The following is a 13,769-nucleotide window of genomic DNA, read 5'->3' on the forward strand; positions in this document are numbered from 1 at the left end:
GACCTTGGAGATATGTGGGTGGGGAAAGATGCAGAGTTGGGGTGGAGGGGCAGTTCCGTTTGGAAAGAGGGGACAGTGGAGGCAGGGCTGGCCCAGTGTGGGGCTCTACTGTGGAGGGCATCACCTCTTAAAGGTCAGTGAAGGGATTAGGAGGCTCCGTGTCTAATCCAAAGGCTTAACCAGGTTCTGGCCCTCAATCCATCCCCACCTGCACAGCCCAGGGACGGCAAATGAGGACGAGGCTCACACACCATTTTTGCCCTCATCATGGGGCCGGCGTTTTTACAAGTGTGCCCCAGTCCCTCATCCCAGATAGATCCCTGCACATGCTGTGCCTGTAAAGAAGGGGAAGGAGGGCTGGAGGGGTGGTTCAGGTGGTAGAGCACCTGCCTAGGAAGCACAAAGTTCTGAGTTAAAATCCCGTACCACCAAAGTGGGGGCGGGGGAAGAAGGGAAAGGAGAAGCAGGGAAAGAGGAAGGACCTCAGAAATGGGAGGACTGAGAGAAGGAAGGAGCGGAAGGGCAAGAGTGGGACAGGTAGGGAAGGGGAGGACTGAAATGAGGGGAGCTAGAGAGACATTAAGAGAAGGGATCACAGATGGAAAGACGCCGAAGGAAGGGAGGGCTAATTTAGGAGAGGATGTTTGGGAAAGAGAGGAGTCAGGAGAATGCTAAACTAAGGGGAGGAGTTTAAGAGGGTAGGAGCTTGAGAGGAGGAAGGCGGGGCCTGGGCTTTCACTGTGTATGGCTTTCCCTTATTGTCCCATTCTCAACGACAGGTACCAAATAGCATAGTAGCTCAAGTGATAGAGCGCCTGCCTCGCAAACGCCAGGTCTTGAGTTCAAACCCTAGTACCAACCTCCCTAAAAAAAAAAAAATCCCAAATAGCAAAGTATTTGGAAGAAAGAATATTCATTTCACCATCCCGTGACTCTAAAGAGGTGTCTGGGGAAGACTTAGTTGGTTAAGGAAAGGATGTGGAGATAGTAGGGGCTGAGAGGAAAGGGATGTACCGGGAGAAGGGAGGCCAAAAAAAAAACCCAAAAAACAAAAACCCAATGCGGCTCCCGGTTGCATGGCAACCGCTGCGGTCAAAAGCCAGCGTGGCCAGCTTGGAGGTGTGGCTCACGGAAACAACCCACAGTTGAGGCCCCACCCGTAGCAACAAGACTAACAAAGTACCTCCCCTAGCAACGAGTTACTAAAGTTAGGCCTAGGTTGACCAAGCCTAGGCCACAGACCCCTTGCGCAGGCGCAGTCCTCGCTGCACTGCATAGTCCACCCCTTTCCAACTGTGTTCTGAGGTTTCTCATTGGAGGACAAGTCTGCCATGGGTTTTCTTTTGTTTCGGGGGCGGTACCTGGGGTCCTGCCCGCACTCCGATTGGTCCTATAGGCCGTCTACCTCCAGCCGGACATTGCTGCATCTGTTTCTTGTGTGTCTATTGGTCCTGGAAACGATCCTTCAGGGCCAGAGGCGGAGCAAAGGAGGAGACCCGTAGTGGATTGGACGGTGTCAAAAGGAGGGGCGGTTCCTAGTGGCCGGGCGGTTGGGCAGTGAAAGGAGAGTCTTTTCAGCGCTGAGGACTGGCGCTGAGGAGGCGGCGGTGGCTCCCGGGGCGTTTGAGCGGGCTCACCCGAGCCCGCGGGCCAACGCGGATCCAGGCCCGACCGCTGGGACCGCCCCGGACTCCCCGCGGGCCTTCCTAGCCGCCATGGAGGACGGTGTCTATGGTAGGTCGGGAAGGGGCGGGACCGGCTGCGAGCAGATGGAGCGTTTTCCCCCCCGCGCGTTCCGCCACGAACATCCTTTCCCGGCCCGCGTCGCGCGGAGCCCTTCGGCCCCATCGTCGCCTCGCTTTTGTGCGACGCAGGACAGGCTTCCGGCGGGGCCCGAAAGCGGGGCGTTCCGGGCCATTGTTTGGGCCGAGCCTGTTTCCGGTGGCGGCGGGAGGGGCCGGGATGGAGGCGAGGCCGGGGCGGAACCATTCCCGCCGGAGGGGCCGGGCGAGCCCAGCGCTGCCGGGGGGCGAGGCCGGGGCCTCCGGTACCGCGTCCCCCTTCCCAACTCTTCCAAGAGGACGTCAGCTTCCTCTGCCATAGTTACTTCGCGTGGACCCAGGCGTCCCGACGCCCAGGGCCTCAGCTACCTCCTCAGTAATGGAGCCAGAAAACCAAGGCCTCAGCCCCCTTCCAAGTAATGGACCGCGAAGTTCAGACTTCCAACCCTTTACTTCCCCTAAACGCTCGGGATCTGAGTTCCCCTGGTTCCCCCAGATTCAGCAGTCCGGATCCCAAGTCCTCTCCTAATCCAACAGGATCTTTCGTCCCAGCCCTTCTTCATCTGTATTGAAGGAATCCAGGCCCCCCAGCCCCTTCTTCCAACAGAGATGGGAGATCCTATTCCCTTCCTGCCCCAGACCCTTTCTCCCCTAGATTTCAGGAATCCCCAACCCCCAGAACCGATTTTTCTAAACCCTGGCCCCGACCCCCAGAGCCCCCGGACCTGACTCCGGAGGAGCGGATGGAGCTGGAGAACATCCGGCGGAGGAAGCAGGAGCTGTTGGTGGAGATCCAGCGCCTGCGGGAGGAGCTGAGTGAAGCCATGAGCGAGGTGGAGGGTCTGGAGGCCAATGAGGGCAGGTGAGGACTGGGGCAGGGAGCTGGGGGAAGAGGGGGCATAGGGCTTGGCCAGACCCAGGATGTCCAGGCATTGACCCTTGACCCCTCACCCTCATCCTGATCTCTGCCCCTTGCAGTAAGACCTTGCAGCGGAACCGGAAGATGGCAATGGGCAGGAAGAAATTCAACATGGACCCCAAGAAGGTGCTTGTGGCCACAGGGTTGAGTCAGCCAGGCAGACATCCAGGCAGAGGGTCTTGTCCCTCCAGGTTCCAGAAGTGGGATGGGTACTGGTACACTGTAGACTAACAGACTGGACCCCAACTTCTGAGTTCAGTAGCCAAGTGGGCACCCATTGGCTGAGTTCTCCAGAGGGACCTGACCCTGTGCTAAACAATTCTAGGAACTCAGAAAATTAAACCCTGCCCTACCCTCAGGGATTCCTGAGACAAAGGTAACACATAGGCACCATAGTCCAGAGCAAGATGTGCCTATAATAGAGAGGTTTTTCTGGCACAGGGAGAGGCAGAGAAGGTTCCAGGTCCCAGAGTCTGGGACTCCCGTGTTCACAGCCCTTGACAGACTGCCACCTACTAACAGTTTCCTTCTTTATTTTTACCTGAAGCAGTTGTCGTTTGTTCAGTCATTCAACAAACATTTGTTGAACGCTGGACCCTGTTCTGGGCGCAGGAATTAACTAGGCAGGGGCACAGGAAACTGGCAAGGAGGTAGGAGATATGATACTTTGGGAGCTGTGAGAAGCTGAGAATGGGGCTTAAAGTGGGCTCAAGCCTCAAAAGTGCAAAGCTCTGAGTTCAAACTCCTCCAAAAAAAAAGCTGAGAATGAAGCTTGGCCCTGCCAGGTTGAGAGTGGGGTGGGTTGAGATTCTGAGGTCCCCAGGGAGGCACAGGAGCAGTGGCTTTCTGGTCCTTTGTACTGAGACCTGCCCTCACCCATCAGGGGATCCAGTTCTTGGTGGAGAATGAACTTCTGCAGAACACACCAGAGGAGATAGCCCGCTTCCTGTACAAGGGCGAGGGACTGAACAAGACTGCCATCGGGGACTACCTGGGGGAGAGGTGAGCTTGTTGGACCCTATCCCTGTGCCTTGACACTGGTAGTTCCCAGATCGAACAACCCCGAAACCTCTCCATGAGAGGTCCTGTTAGACCAGGTCCCCACTCAGCCGTGATGGAATGGACTGGCTTGGGTTGAGGAGTCCAGGAGCATCTGGGGGTGAAGGGACTTTCTGCAGACGTCCAGGAGGTGGGGGCCTCCTCATTACGTCTGGGGGCAGTGGGCACGTCTGTGAGTGTCATTGTGTGAGGACAGGCTGTGGGCAGTCTGGGAAGTGTGGGAGCCACTGGCAGCTATCCAGGGAACTGGGGCGTTCATGGGTGTCTGGCAGTTTGGAAGTTTAGTGGCTTGGGTCCAGACCTCAGGTCTTTGGGGATATCTGGGGTCATAGTGATTTATGGACATTTGAGTATGTAGAAAGCCTCTGTGGGTGATATGGGGATAGGTCTGAATATCCAGGGACTGTGGGGAACATTGGAAGGTGGCAGCAGGTGGCCTGCTTGTGTGCAGTTCTCTCAGTGGTTCACAAGTCCAGCAAAGCAGGGTTGCCAAGGTCTTCCAAGAGCGTAATGTCCCCACTCCCAAACTCAGCCTGTGGCAATGCCAAAGTTTCACCCACTCGCACACAAGATGAGGCACAGTCATCCATGGGCCTTGCCTCCCCCTTCCCAGACCCCTTCTGGTGTGTGACTTTGTTCCTCTCCCCAGGGAAGAGCTGAACCTGGCAGTGCTGCATGCTTTTGTGGACCTCCACGAGTTTACCGACCTCAATCTGGTGCAGGCCCTCAGGTGAGGGGGACTTTATTAGTTGTGAGTCACAGACCTGACTCAACACAGGAAGGGTCTCTGTTCTCCATAGATCCTCCTTACACCAAGGAATTGATTGCTTCATGTAGCTTGGCACCAGTGGCTCACACCTGTAATCCCAGCTACTCAGGAGGCCAAGATCAGGAGGATTGCACTTTCAGGCCACTTGGGCAAAAAGTTTGAGAGAACCCATGTCAACCAGTAGCTGGGTGCAGTGGCGTCCACATGTCATCATCTTAAGTTACACAAGAAGCTGAGATTAGGAAGGTCATGGTTCTAAGCCAACCCAGGCAAAAAGTTTTTGAGACCCCATCTCAATGGAAAAAAGTTGGTTGCAGTGATAAGCACCTGTCATCTCAGTGATGCTGTGAGCAAAAAAATAGCATCGTGGTCCAGGCCAGATTAGGCAGGAGCCTGCCTCAAAAATAACTAAAGTAAAGAAGGGCTGTAGGCGTGGCTCAAGTGATATAGTGGTAGAGCCCTTGCCTAGCAGGCACAAGGCCCTGAGTTCAAATTCTAGTACCACCAAAAAAAAGAAAAAAGAAAGCGTTGGCAGATAGCATTTTCTTCAGGCATAAATGTGATTAAGGTGCCCAAATGAAGTGAAAAACTTAGCTTTCTCTTTCTCTTCGTGGTTGCCATTATGGTGGCATTGTTCTCAAAGACACTCTTACCTGATAACCGAAGCTTCTGGCTACTACTAGTCCTAGTTAATAATCTTAGCAGGAAAAAAAGAGGCTGTTTCTCTATAGATCCCAAAAGCCTCCTGAGTGCTTGTTGGTCAGACCACACCCAGTGAGCTGCTGAGGTGAGAAGGTCTGCACTTGTGACTGGCCAATTCCTGACTGACAGAGGGGAGGAGGGGCTCTCCCAGCCTAACGCCACTCGTGATCCCACCAGGCAGTTTCTGTGGAGCTTTCGCCTCCCTGGAGAGGCCCAGAAAATTGACCGGATGATGGAGGCCTTCGCTCAGCGATACTGTCTGTGCAACCCTGGGGTTTTCCAGTCCACAGGTGGGTCTGACCCCCAGGTCTGAGGGAGGAGGGCTGGGGCCTGGACCCCTGGGCCTGTGGAGGGCCGGGCTGCAGCAGGCATCACCTGTGTCGTGTTGTTGTGCAGACACATGCTACGTGCTCTCCTTTGCCGTGATCATGCTGAACACCAGCCTTCACAATCCTAATGTCAGAGACAAGCCAGGCCTGGAGCGTTTTGTGGCCATGAACCGCGGCATCAACGAGGGCGGGGACCTGCCTGAGGAGCTGCTCAGGGTCAGGCCACCACCCCCTCCCCATCGCCCCTTCCTGCTTCCTGCTCTGGGCCCCAGTGTCTCCCTCCAACAGTGTGCCTGCCATGGCTGTGCTTTGTCTGTCTGTCCCTCTCAGGTCCTGGCCCTCATTGCTTGGCTTCTTTCTTTCTCAGATCTTACAGGGTCTTGCTCTGCTGTCTCAGTCTGCCTGTTTCCATGCATCCTAACTGACTCATGCAACTCTCAACCCTACGTATATCCCCTCCCTTCTCCCTGGGGCTCCTTCCTCTGCCTCCCATGGTGGGTTGCCCTGCTTGTGGTCTCCTGCCCCTAGTAGCCCCAGAAGGGCCCCAGAGTCGGGAATCACTGACTTGCCCTCCTCTGTCCCTTAGAACCTTTATGACAGCATCCGAAATGAGCCCTTCAAGATTCCTGAGGATGATGGGAACGATCTGACCCACACCTTCTTCAACCCGGACCGGGAGGGCTGGCTCCTTAAGCTGGGTACGTCCCCTGCTGACTCCTCAGGTCATCTTTGCAGGGGGAAGGTAGTGCTGTGTGACCTGAGGCAAGTGGTTAGACCTCTCTGAACCTTAGTTTCCACATATGAAATATGGGGCTCAAAACAAGAGCTTCCCAACATTTCTCTTCCCCGTCAGTAGAGCCTTCTGGGTGCCAGTCCCTGATCGCCACATCAGCACTGAGAATGCTGGGAAAGCAGGCAGCTCAGGCCATGTGTGAATGTGTTCCTCCTGAAGTTCTCCTGCAGCTAAAGAGGCTGGCATCAGTGGCTGACAGCTCTAATCCTAGCCACTTGAAAGGTTGAGATCAGGAGGATTGAAGTTCCAGCCCAGCCCTGGCAAATGGTTCATGAAACCTTCATCTCCAAAATAACCAGAGCAAAATGGATTAGAGGTGTGGCTCAAGGGGTAGAGTGGCTTCTTTGCAAGCATGAAGCCTTGAGTTCAAACCCCAGTCCTGCCAAAAACAATAATAAAGCAGCCAACCCTGAGCCCCTGGGAGCTACTCCCTCCCTTAGCTGTGTGTGGCCTGGGGTCACACACAGGATCCTGGAGTGCTCTGCAGGGCTTGGTCTGCCCCACAGTTGATTGCCTTGTCATGCAGCCAGCAGGGCACTGGCTGTTCCCCATGTCTGTGTCCTGTTCTCCTCTGGCCCAAGTAGAGCCTTCACATGGGAGAGGACTTCTCCCATGGTGGGATCTGCTCCTGACTGGGGAGGGAGCAACCCAGCTGGCTTAAATGAATCCAGAGTTCCCAGCTGGGAGGAATAGGGAGAGGTGGGTAGTCCTCACTGCAGCACATAGTACCGCACATCAGGCTCGTCCACGGCCAGAGAGCAATTGTTGTGACCGGTAGAGTTGTTCTCAGTCCTAGCTGCATGACCTACCTGGACACTGTGAGAGCCCTGTGGCCAGGCCCCAGGCTGCTGGTGGCAGGATGACTGTCAGTCATCTTATTTAAAGCTCTCGGAGGCCAAGGCCTGGGTCGAACCCTCGGGCTGTGTGACTAGATGTGGTTTTACTGGACCGTTGGTAGCACACAGCTCTGGGGAGTGACCAACCAGCCAGTGGTGACACTTCTGGCCCTGGGCAGCGGGGAGGGGGTGGGGGCTTCCCTGTGGACGTGGGGCCACACTGTACAAAACTGTGTTTTGTTTTGTTTTGTTTTTAAATGTGAGACTGGGGTTTGAACTCAGGGCTTTGCACCTACAGGCATTTTGCAGTTTGGGCCACACCTCCAGTCCATTTTTTGCTCTGGTTATTTTGGAAAGGGGGTCTCATGAACTATTTGCCTGGGCTGGCCTCAAACCAGGATCCTCCCGATCTCAGATTCCCAAGTAGCTAGGATTACAGGCTTGAGCCACCAGCTCTTGGCTCAGAATTGTGCTGTTAAAGCAAGTATTCTGGTGGCATAGTAACTGCAGAAGTACACGTTGCAGATGGGCTCGGTGGTACACACTGTAATCTCAGCACTTGGGAGGTGGAAGCAGGAGGATTTCGAGTTTGTGGTCAGTCTGAGCCACGTAGCGACACCCTGCTTCAAAAACAAAGTACATGGGCTGGTCGAGTGGCTCAAGGTGTAGGCCCTGAGTTCAAACTCCAGCACCGAAAAAAATATAAAAATGTATTTCAAAAGGGTTGGGGGCATGTGTCCAGCACACATCACCCTTGCCAGCCAGCACCCAGTCAGGGCACCTACACAGGATCCAGGATTCAGGCAGGGCTGGTGCAGTGTAGATCCCCCAGAAAGGAATGGTGTCGCTGGGCCAAGAGGAGCAAGATGGCAGCTTCACCAGTAACAGCCCTCAGAGCTGCTTCTGCTAACAGGACTTCTTCCATCCCCCAACTGGGGAATCTGAGGCCCAGTCCCGGCCCTCAGCTGCTAGACAGATCTGTTGGTCCTCACCTTGATGGCTTCTGAAAGCCCTTATTTGTGACTGTCTCTAGTTCATCCTCTGGGCTCCAAGGAAGCCAGGAGCAGCTCATTTTGCTTCAGGATGGGGTAGGCCCAAGTGAGTCTGCAGGCTGGGGTCCAGAGAGGGCAAGGGAGCGTCCTGAGGTTACGCAGCAAGCCTGTGCTGGAGCGGAGATCTGAAATGAGGCCCCACAGTGGCCTACCTCAGATTGGGAATGGGGGCCTAGGGGTCAGAGATGGCTGTCATTGCCACAGAGGACCCTCGTGGTTAGACCGAGGATGCACCCTGGGGGCGGGGGCAGCTGATCTTGGTGGCCAGGTGCTCCTGGCTGCAGCTGGGCTAGGGGTCCTGGGCCTCCCCAGCAGGGAGAGGCTGTGGCCATCCCTCCCCCATGTGGATGTAACTGGTTTTCTTCCTCTCTCTCCCTCCCTCTCTCTGCCTATTTGTCTTGCTGTGTCTATCTGTCCCGCCCCGCGCTACATCCTGCCCTCCCCATCCTATTTCTGTCGCTGCGGCTCTTGGGGGCCCCCCATTCTGCCTTCCCTTCCGCACCTGGTCCCGCCTGCTTTCTCGCTGTCTGCCCCAGGAGGTAGGTACACGGCCGGCCTCGCCCCCACAGCAGGCCTGGGGAGGGGGCAGCCCTGCCTCGACCCACAGGGAGGGGGCTTGGGCTGACGGCTTAGACAGTGAGGGCCCGGTGCTGGGGGTGGACCGATTCCTGGGGCCCACACAGCCTCTCCCTGTTCGTCTGTCTTCCCATGCGCTGTCTTTGCACTAGACCCTGACAGCCCTACCTTTCCTGCTCTGTTCCGCATTCCCCCCCTCCCCCCCCAGCCCTGTCCCACCGCTGAGCCCGGCCCCCTCCCGCCCCTTCCGTTGCAGGGGGTCGGGTGAAGACATGGAAGCGGCGCTGGTTCATCCTCACAGACAACTGCCTCTACTACTTCGAGTACACCACGGTGAGTGCGGGGTGCGTGTGGCCAGGGGTTGTGGGGGCCCTGCCCCCGGGATGACCACAACGCCTGAGCGCCCTCCGCCTTGCTTCTGCAGGACAAGGAGCCCCGAGGAATCATCCCACTGGAGAATCTGAGCATCCGTGAGGTGGACGATCCCCGGAAACCAGTAAGATGCGCCAGGCCTGCCCACGCCCACCACCTCTTATCTGCGGTCCCCTCTCACCCGCGGTCCTTTTCGCCCGCAGAACTGCTTCGAGCTCTACATCCCCAATAACAAGGGGCAGCTCATCAAGGCCTGCAAGACGGAGGCGGACGGCCGCGTGGTGGAGGGCAACCACATGGTCTACCGGATCTCCGCACCCACGCAGGAGGAGAAGGAGGAGTGGATCAAGTCCATCCAGTGAGCGGCGCCCAGGGGCAGGGTCCAACCTGCTCTGGGGGAGGAGGCTGGGCCTGGACCCCTGGCTCCCAGGGAGGAGGGCTGGGGTCTCACTCCTCCACCCTCATCCTGGACCCTCGCTCTCTTCAGGGCAGCCGTGAGTGTGGACCCATTCTATGAGATGCTGGCAGCGAGGAAGAAGCGGATTTCCGTGAAGAAGAAGCAGGAGCAGCCCTGACCCCCATCCTGAGTCCATTATTTATTTTGGAGCTGCCCCGCCTGCCCGGGTGGCCGGACCCCTGGGCCCTGGGGCTGTGGATCCTGGGTCCCCGCTTGGAAAGTCCACTCCTCCGGCTCCTCTCCCTGTTTGTAATTAACACACTGTTGGTAATCTTATTAATTATTTAACGTCTCGCGCCTGTAGACCCCTCATTTCTTGGGGTGGCAATTGGGATGCTCTCTCTGTTCCATCCACTTGACTCACGTCAAGTCAGGACCCGACAGTGGCGAAATGTGGGTAGCTCACAGGTGATGGGGGTAAGGGTTGGGTTGAAACTGGCTGATGCCCTTGGGGTGGTGTTTAGAGTTGGGATACAGCATTCATTCTAGATGTGCTGTACATCTAGATGTGCCACCTGCTGGGGCCTATGGTTTTGAGGGGCTGTGAGCAAGAGAGGCTGGAGCTGGAGGGCAATAAAGACCTGCTCAGGGAGGGGGCGCCCCGAGGAGGGGGAGGCTGGCCTGGATACCTGGAGCCAGAGCTGTGTAGTCATCAGGTCTTCTGAGGGGTATGAGCTGGCACCGTGGGGCTCTGTGGGGCAGCTTTTGGGGGCCTTGGAGGCACTATGAGCCAGTGCTTTGGAGCCAGGCTTCTCCCACACCAGACGTTCAGCCTCCCTTGGTGACATTTTGTATCAAAGGGCTGACATGTGTCTTCAGTATCTTCCCCGGGCATGTGACAGTCTCACAAGTGTGCTGCCTGCCCCCTTGAAGGTGACTCTTGGTGTTCGGTAGCCGTAAGTCCAGAATTGACTGTCCTCTGTGTACTCCGATGCTTGCGGGTCGGATGTCACTCCCATGTCCGCCTTTGCAGTTTAGAAGTGTTTTTGTTTTTCCTTAAAGACCACCTCTCTTAAGTTCAGGCTTCCCGAACTTGTTTATGTAGTCCTGGAATTCTTCACTCTGCCTTAAAGTCTCAGGACTGCTGGGATTACAGGTGTGAGCTGTGAAACTGTGAGCTGGTTGCTGGAGCAACTACAACTCCCGGCATGCTTCAGGATGTAGGGCTTGCTGCCCGGTGGACTGCCGGGAGTTGTAGTTTCTCGGGCGTCCTGACCAAGCTGAACTCCAGGTTATAAGGTGCGCTGGCAGAGCATTGGTGACGTCTGAGCCTTGGCTGCGTCTTAGACCCCAGAAAACCTTGCATGGGGAGCCCCTGTTGGTGCGATGGCAGCACTGCCGCAATTAAGGGTGCGGCCGGTAGCCAAGAGCGTCGGACCACCGCTCCGGGCAAGCTGCGCGGCTCCCGCCTGCCGCAGAGCCTCCTGGGAGCTGTAGTTTCTCAAGGCTGGGCTGTGGGGTTTACCTTTGCTATGTCTCGTGCTCTGTGGAGGTTGGGAAAGAGGCCCGCCTGCTTCGCCCCGGGGTTGGTGAGAAATGAAGTTCCCAGGGAAGCAGAGTCGTTCACTCAGAAGTCCTGGGAAAGGGGTCTCGGGAAGGTGGGTATCCCCAGGGCCGTGGGGACAGGACAGAGGGGCGATGGGGAGCAGGATGATGTCAGGAGAGGGACACAGGCAGGTGGGGACCATGGCCGCAGAGGTGGAGAGATGGCACCGAAGTCACAGGCTCCGGACAAGATGTCACCTGGACTGGGTGAAGGCTGGGCAACTGAGGGGCAATGCCATTGACTGAGTGGTCCAAAGGGATGTCTTTTGGAGGGGTCAGCAAGTCTGTTTGGGGCAAATTAAGCAAGAGAAGCCCGTAGAACATTCAAACCAGACCACTGTCACCTCAAAATTGTCCTTCCCTTTGCCCTGATCCCTCTTCTGCCAAGTATTGAGATTCTGGGTGCCAGCTTCCTCTTCACCTAGGATCCCAAAGTCCCCAATCCCCTTTTTACACATTTAATTGCCCCTCCTTCCAAACGTAAAGTCCCTAGCGTCAGAATGTGATCATACTTAGAAAACTGGCTACCACAAATAAAATTAGTTAAGATGAGGTCATTAGAGAGGGCCCCGATCCAGCATCACTGGTGTCCTTCTAGAGGGGCAGGCTTGGTCAAAAGGACAGACGGAAATCAAGGCAGAGCTGGGGTGAAGGACCTAAGAACAGAGAAAGGCCAAAGGTCACCAGCACAAGGGGGTGCGGGTCATAGGAATAGGAATATAGTGGAAGGGTGAGCTTGTTCATAGTACACTACGCACCTGCAGCATTACCACAGTGCAATCCCTTCGCATTATTCACGTATGTTAATTTTAAAAAATGTAAAGCCAGGCATCAGTAACTCACGCCTGTAATCCCAGCTACTTGGGAGGCTGAGATCAGGAGGATCGAGGTTTGAGATTAGCCCAGGCAAATAGTTGGGGAGATCCCATCTCCAAAATAACCACAGGTAAGTGGACTGGAGGTGTGGCTGAAGCAGAAGAGCCCCTGCTTTGTAAGTGCAAAGCCCTGAGTTCAAAACTCAGTCCTGCAAAAAAAAATTTTTTTTTTAATTTAAAAAGAAGGGGTTTAGGTACTAGAAAAAGAAGAAAGATAGGAAAGAGAAAAAGCAAATGGAATAAAGGTACTTAAAAAATCAGCAAACCATCAGAAGGCAGGTTTGGAAACACATAGAACACATTTTCCCTTGCAGTGTTCACAAGAAAACGGGCCTTCTATTTGGTTTTGTTCTAGTGGGACTGGGGTTTGAACTCAGGGCTTTGCATTTGCAATGCAGGTGCTCTACTGCTTGAGTCATACCTCCAGGCCAATCTTGGCCTTCTAGCCTCCCAAGGGCACTAAATTTCTGTGGTAAAGCCACCGAATTTGAGGTACTTTGTTACGTTAGCGCTAGTGAAACTGATACATCTGTTCTCCAGATCCCATGATTGAGCCCCAAGCTCCTCCCTCAGACCCAGGGGTCCAGACCCCCGCCCTCCTCCCTCAGACCCAGGGGTCCAGGCCCAGCCCTCCTCCCTCAGACCAGGGTACCCTCTGTGCTGGAGTTGTGTGTCCCCCTGCAGTGGGCCTCAGGCTGACTTAGCACATGTGCAGGAGCAAACAGAATGGTGAATGGGGAACCTGTTCCCTCTCCCTCTCTGTCCCCTAGCCTGGAGGATTTGCACGTGGCCCTAATGCCCCTCTCACCTTAATTCCTATGCTTGAGTCTCCATGATCCACGGGGCAGAACCCAGACAAGGAAGCAGACAGAATTCCACAGGGAGCAGGAGGCTGCGGAGAAGCCCCGGATGGAGACAAGCAAACCCAGGGCAGAGACCCACTGGGCAGGGAATCTGGGGAGCCCAGGGTCATGTGCAAAGGGATAGGGTGAGGTTGAATGGAGGGATCACATGGAATTATGGGTAAACTGAGGCAGGGCCACTGAGGGCATGGAGGTCAACCCTGACCTTGGTGGGGATCTGAGAGGCACTGGATGCTGTGGTGGTCCAATGTGGACCTCAGCTGATCACCTTGGAGCTGTCACCCACCTGACACCCCCCGCCCTCACCAAGACAGCATTCAGTTCCCACCACCGGTCACTTGTGGGAACCAGACACAGCTGCCCCTTCCCCAGCTCCTTGTCGCCTGTTGAAGGGTCAGGTCAGAAGGGTCACAAAGAAAAGAAAGCATCCTGTCCCTAGGGCATGGGTGTCATCTTGGTGGCCCACCTCCCCAAACACACACAGGCCCACTTTCCTCCAAAAAAGTCGTTTTTGTCTTTTTTAAATAATGTGAAAATGCCACGCGAAGGTTTGAACTGGAGGCCCCTCCAGGGGCCAGGCTGGGAGGGCAGGGGAGACGCAAGATGGGGGGTCCAAGTCCCCAAAGCCTGCGACCCGCGTGGGGCCAGGAGTGGGTGAGGAACCTCCACTGTGCCGAGGGCTCCAGGCCCAAAAGAGTTCAGTTCAGGTCCAAGAAGGAGGCTCTCCAGGGAGGGCAAGGGGCTTCCTGCCTCATGTGGCACCGAGGGGGTCCGAGGGATCGGGGGAGCCATCCGGGGGACTTGGAGGAGGGGGACCGGGGCCTCCCGTTTGGCACGTGGT

At 55.9% G+C, this 13,769-nt stretch overlaps 1 protein-coding gene across 2 annotated transcripts; it reads left to right on the forward strand.

Moving 5' to 3' along the window:
* Positions 1-1,512: 1,512 nt before the first annotated feature.
* Positions 1,513-9,938, forward strand: Cyth2 (cytohesin 2). Of its 2 annotated transcripts, none has more exons than XM_020158071.2 (12): positions 1,513-1,734; positions 2,496-2,643; positions 2,760-2,826; positions 3,584-3,702; positions 4,409-4,489; positions 5,408-5,520; positions 5,627-5,775; positions 6,146-6,257; positions 9,073-9,149; positions 9,241-9,312; positions 9,392-9,546; positions 9,676-9,938. In XM_020158071.2, exons 1-12 carry the CDS (start codon positions 1,716-1,718, stop codon positions 9,761-9,763), a joined length of 1,200 nt encoding a protein of 399 aa, XP_020013660.1. In that variant the 5' UTR covers positions 1,513-1,715; the 3' UTR covers positions 9,764-9,938. The 2 variants fall into 2 exon arrangements, with proteins under 2 accessions (XP_020013660.1, XP_073913993.1); XM_074057892.1 differs by lacking the exon at positions 1,513-1,734 and adding an exon at positions 1,979-2,197.
* Positions 9,939-13,769: the final 3,831 nt, after the last annotated feature.

The sequence above is a fragment of the Castor canadensis genome, chromosome 16, assembly GCF_047511655.1.
Source record: "Castor canadensis chromosome 16, mCasCan1.hap1v2, whole genome shotgun sequence".
In the NCBI taxonomy this organism is placed as follows: Eukaryota; Metazoa; Chordata; class Mammalia; order Rodentia; family Castoridae; genus Castor; species Castor canadensis.